At 45.0% G+C, this 5,448-nt stretch overlaps 1 protein-coding gene across 1 annotated transcript in view; it reads right to left on the bottom strand.

Annotated features, from left to right (window-relative positions):
* The window catches only part of slc44a1a (solute carrier family 44 member 1a), an 11,335-nt gene extending 6,571 nt beyond the window's left edge, over positions 1 to 4,764 (bottom strand). The window contains exons 1-5 of the mRNA XM_053487876.1: positions 3,616 to 4,764; positions 3,102 to 3,188; positions 1,741 to 1,883; positions 591 to 727; positions 317 to 410 (exon numbers count right to left, since the gene is read on the bottom strand). Of these exons, the coding sequence (XP_053343851.1) occupies positions 317 to 410; positions 591 to 727; positions 1,741 to 1,883; positions 3,102 to 3,188; positions 3,616 to 3,639 (485 nt within the window). The 5' untranslated portion in view covers positions 3,640 to 4,764. The remainder of the gene's footprint in view (positions 1 to 316; positions 411 to 590; positions 728 to 1,740; positions 1,884 to 3,101; positions 3,189 to 3,615) is intronic.
* Between the last annotated feature and the right edge of the window lie 684 nt (positions 4,765 to 5,448).

Below are 5,448 nucleotides of genomic sequence, written 5' to 3'. Positions count from 1 at the left end.
GTAAAAAAAATCCTTAATTTTGCACAGGATGCTTTAACAGATGCAACAATGTTTACAAATAATATGTTTCTAAAAGTTTACACTGATTATAGTATTAAAACTCAAAGAAATATGAATAATGAACATATTAAATGATGATATGGTGAAGTGAGACAGTGTAACGGATGATGAATGGACATTCTTAGGGCTCTTATAAAATCTCAGCTTATTAACACTCTAACAGATGTTTTTAATATAAACAGTACTAGTGAAGAGCGTTGTCTAACCTGTGTGTGTGTGTGTGTGTGTGTGTGTGTGTGTGTGTGTGTGTCCTTGCCTGGGTGGAACAGGAAGTTTGGGACATTGTGTGTCTTTGGACGGATCCACAGGATAGCGGTCAGGACTGAGCTCATAGGAACACAGACGAGATCCTGAAAACACAAGGTGAAGGTTACAGAAGGTCACGTCTCCAAACTCCATCAGAGGGACGACTGACTGATTGACGGCTCTGCCGGACCCTCAGACCCTCCATCCTCACTTCACCCACCGTCAGCACACACACACACACACACACACACAGTAAGTGTTAAACAGAGGAGACACTCACTCACCGTTGGTCTCTGCAAACTTCCTGAGGTCTTCATAAGACTGTAGTTGTGTCTCTGGACATTTGGAGACACACAGAGCCACAGACCTGATCTTCCTCTTCACTATGTCAATGTTACAGGGGTCGAGGAAAAACACAAACCTGCAGGGGGGGAGGGGGAGGGGGGGGAGACACTCTGTACATTAGATAAGATCAGCTCACTCGGACACACACACACACCACACACACACACTGGTGGACTTCACACAATAGAGCATCATGGGAAAAGAAAATGATGTGGATATGTTCATCTGAAGACATCAGCCAGGAAGTTAAAGCTCCAAATTAGTTACAAAGTGGCTTAAGGACGACAAAGACGAGGTACTGGAGCGACATCACTAAGCCCTGATCTCAATCCCATAGTGTACGAGGAAGAAGGGCTACGAACCTGACCCAGTTACACCAGTTCTGTCGAGAGGACTGGGACAAAGTTCCACCAAACTATTGTAGAAAGCCAAAAAGAAGAAATCCATTAAATTCTCCCTCGCTTGATTCTGACGTTTAACACATGAAAAAAATGTTAATATTTATTGATCTGAACTGGAAAAAGTTTACTCTGATTTAATGTTTGACAGTAAAGAACAAAAGGTTTGTGTTTAAACTGTATAAAGAAAACACATGCAATATAAACTGATCTGTTCCTGAAGAAAACATCCTCCTGGTGTAGATCTGATCACATGACTTAAAGGCAAATGAGGGAAAGAAAGAAAGAACAAAACTAAACCCGTGAAACTGATGAGAGCGTCACTCAGTATAAACCCACACACACACACACACACACACACACACACAGAGATCAGAGGACAGCAGAACCCTGTTTAACTCTACATCTCTTTCTGTAGTGTAAAAGCGGAACACTGAGGCTCACACACACACACACACACACACACACACACCACTGTATCAGCTGCTTCTGTGTCAGTTATTAAACAGGTTTATCTTCTCTTTTTGTGAATCAGTATTAATATTCACTCCAACTCTTTTTAGTTCCATTATAAACTCCTCAGTAGCGTTCACTCAGAGTGGACCTGAGCAGAACCTGAGCAGAACTCTGGTCCTACTGGACGTGTCCACGTTCCTCATCCTGTCTGTCTCTTATAGACGACGTCACTCACTTGTTGGCGGTCTGGTCGCGGCCGCTGAGCTCGATCCCGGGGATTTCGGCGTTCCTCTGGCCACAGATGTTCCCGTAACTGTCGTACCCTGAGACGAGTCTGGAGGCGGCGCCGGTCGATATGGCGAAGCCACAAATGAAGAGCTGAAGGAGAAACGAGAGGATGAACGGTGTTGAGTGTTACTCTGGGACGACGTGCTGATCAGGGATGTGATGGAGAGAAAAATCACACTCTCGTTAATGTAAATGTTTTAAAACGTGTGTGTTTGTGGTTTTTCCAATCATGGAGTGAAATCAGAACCTGAACATCAACACGCTTTAGAGGAAAAAAGTGCAAATGTATTTTTTTTTTTTTTTTTTTCTACTGGTCAGAAATCAGTTAAAATAATAATCCACTTATAACATGTTTTAAATCCAGACTTAACCTTAGGAATGTTCTTCAGCCATGATAGGAGACGTGTCAGAGGGACAGCATGTCAAATGCAGTGTCTAATCACCGGGCCAGAGTGTCTGATCACGGGGCCAGAGTGTCTGATCACGGGGCCAGAGTGTCTGATCACGGGGCCAGAGTGTCTGATCACGGGGCCAGAGTGTCTGATCACCGGGCCAGAGTGTCTGATCACCGGGTCAGAGTGTCTGATCACCGGGTCAGAGTGTCTGATCACGGGGCCAGAGTGTCTGATCACCGGGTCAGAGTGTCTGATCACCGGGTCAGAGTGTCTGATCACCGGGCCAGAGTGTCTGATCACCGGGCCAGAGTGTCTGATCACGGGGCCAGAGTGTCTGATCACGGGGCCAGAGTGTCTGATCACGGGGCCAGAGTGTCTGATCACGGGGCCAGAGTGTCTGATCACCGGGTCAGAGTGTCTGATCACCGGGCCAGAGTGTCTGATCACCGGGCCAGAGTGTCTGATCACCGGGCCAGAGTGTCTGATCACCGGGCCAGAGTGTCTGATCACCGGGTCAGAGTGTCTGATCACCGGGTCAGAGTGTCTGATCACGGGGCCAGAGTGTCTGATCACGGGGCCAGAGTGTCTGATCACCGGGCCAGAGTGTCTGATCACGGGGCCAGAGTGTCTGATCACGGGGCCAGAGTGTCTGATCACGGGGCCAGAGTGTCTGATCACCGGGCCAGAGTGTCTGATCACCGGGCCAGAGTGTCTGATCACCGGGCCAGAGTGTCTGATCACCGGGCCAGAGTGTCTGATCACAGGGTCAGAGTGTCTGATCACCGGGCCAGAGTGTCTTCACAGGTTATCCGTTATTTACACTGTATATTAAAAACCTGTATTTTAATTGCTGTATGAGATGAGATTAGATTAGATTAGATTAGATTAGATTAGACTTCAGATTCACACTCACCATTCCTATGTTGAATAAAGCGAAGAGGACGAGCCAGGGGACGTCTGTACAGCGCCGGTCCTCTAACGGCTTCCAGTCTCGAGCTTTCTGAGCAGAAATAAAGGAGCGGAGAAGATTATCTTCATCATCATCATCATCAACATTAACATAATCTTCATCATCATCATCATCATCATCATTAACATAATCTTCATCATCATCATCATTAACATCAACAATCATTATAATCTTCATCATCATCATCATTAACATCAACAATCATTATAATCTTCATCATCATCATAAACCTCACACACCTTCTGCTCTCCTGTAAAATGAACTGTGTGTATATGAGTGTGTGTGTGTGTGTGTGTGTATATGTGTGTGTGTGTATATATTTACATAAATGAAAGAGTGTGTCTGTGTGTGTGTGTGTATGTATGTATGTGTGTGTGTGTGTGTGTGTGTGTGTGTGTGTGTGTGTGTATGTGTGTGTGTGTGTGTGTGTGTGTGTATGTGTGTGTGTGTTACTCACCCCTGTACTCCCACAGCAGCCCATCTCACAGTTGAGGAGGGAAGATTAAAAACACACACACACACACACTCACTGAGCAGGGAGGTGCCTCCTGCACACTTTACACAAACACACCAACTAGTGTATTAAACCTCACAAACTATACACACACTGCACATACACACACTTCACCCCCTCACACACACACACACACACACACACACAGTACTCCAGTGGTCAGTACTCAGTGTATAAACTCCTCTTTGATGTTGTTTCTCTTGACTCCGCGCTACTTCCGGGTTTATCGTACTCGCGCTCACTTCATGACGTCACCGCCGATCCCAGATCAGAGTTACTTAAAACTTTTCCTCTATTGGCGGGTTTCACCGATGACGTCATAAACCAACATGGCTTTCTAGTGCACTTCACACAAGGCCACTCTGTCCAGTGCACTTTTTTTCGATTACATAAAATACAGTTTTAAACGTCCTATTAAAATGCCGAGATTATTCAGTGAAACGTCAGAACATCAAAACTATTGGCCCCCCTCTTCTATGCAGGTGCAGTATCTCTCTGTAGGCTGGTGCTCAGTACAACACATCTAACACGCAGTGTACATACATGGATGTCAATCACCTGTACTTTATCATTTATTATATTCATTATCTTTTATTTGAAATTAAATATTTATACTACAATGTGTGAAGTAAACATGTCTCCATGGTGTTCCTTTTTATGACCGCTAGATGGCGCCAGTGCTTTTATAGACTTATAATTTTCTCAACATTATTCTCCTCTCTCTCTCACACACACACAACACACACACACACCATCTGCAATGTGGACAAAAATGTAAATTCCAGATGAGCTCATAAGCAGGAATGTGACATTCCAATGAGACAGACAGATAGGATTCGAGCTCCACATGTCTCTCAGACCCCTCTGTCCTCTGGACCTGCAGTCACTCCATAGTTCAGGACTGGAGTTTCCTACAGTCTACCTGAGCCTCCAATAACCAACTGGACTCCATATGAACTTCTCCACATCTCCTGTTATACTGAACTTCCAGCCTCCTAACACACAGTATGAGTGCAGATCAATCCCTGCTATCCGTTATCACCCAGATGAGGATGGGTTCCCTGTTGAGTCTGGTTCCTCTCAAGGTTCCTTTCTATTCTACCATCTCGGGGAGTTTTTCCCTCAGCACCGTCACCCTCGGCTCGTTCATCAGGGACGATCTGATCATTCTGATTCTCACACACACACACACACACACACACACACACACACACACACACACACACTCACACTCACATCTCATACACACTTATAATAATTCTCATGATTGTGTGAAGCTTTTAACAAGTGTTAAAACACTACACAAATAAAATGAAAGTTTTAGGAGACTGCATGAGAGTGTGTGACAGTACAGTGTGTGTGTGTTCTCTTCCACACAACTAGTTTATGAGTTGTTATTGTGTTGGTGATGTAGTTGCGATGTGCTCTGTGTGTGTGTGTGTGTGTGTGTGTGTGTGTGTGTGTGTGTGTGTGTGTGTAATAGCAGCGTAGAGACCAGAGGCAGATCTGATGAGGTGATGACTCGCTCTGGGAGGTCAAGGCTCTTTGCAGAACTTTGATAAACACACAGTGAGAACGCTGCCAGGAACTGGGGGAAAAACTGCTGAGCTGTTTCTGTGAAGTTCCTCTCAGTGAAAGTCAAATCATGTGACAGGAAGTGAGGGGAAGCAGACGTGGAATAAAGTTACTAAAACATCACCTGTTCTGTATTTATTCAGTGTGTGTGTGTGTGTGTGTGTGTGCAAAACGTAATATATAAAGTGATAAAAGTCCATT

The sequence above is a fragment of the Clarias gariepinus genome, chromosome 26 (genome assembly GCF_024256425.1).
Source record: "Clarias gariepinus isolate MV-2021 ecotype Netherlands chromosome 26, CGAR_prim_01v2, whole genome shotgun sequence".
Lineage (NCBI taxonomy): Eukaryota > Metazoa > Chordata > Actinopteri > Siluriformes > Clariidae > Clarias > Clarias gariepinus.
Note: the sequence above shows the minus strand (reverse complement) of the source record. Positions and strands in the feature narration are given on the sequence as shown.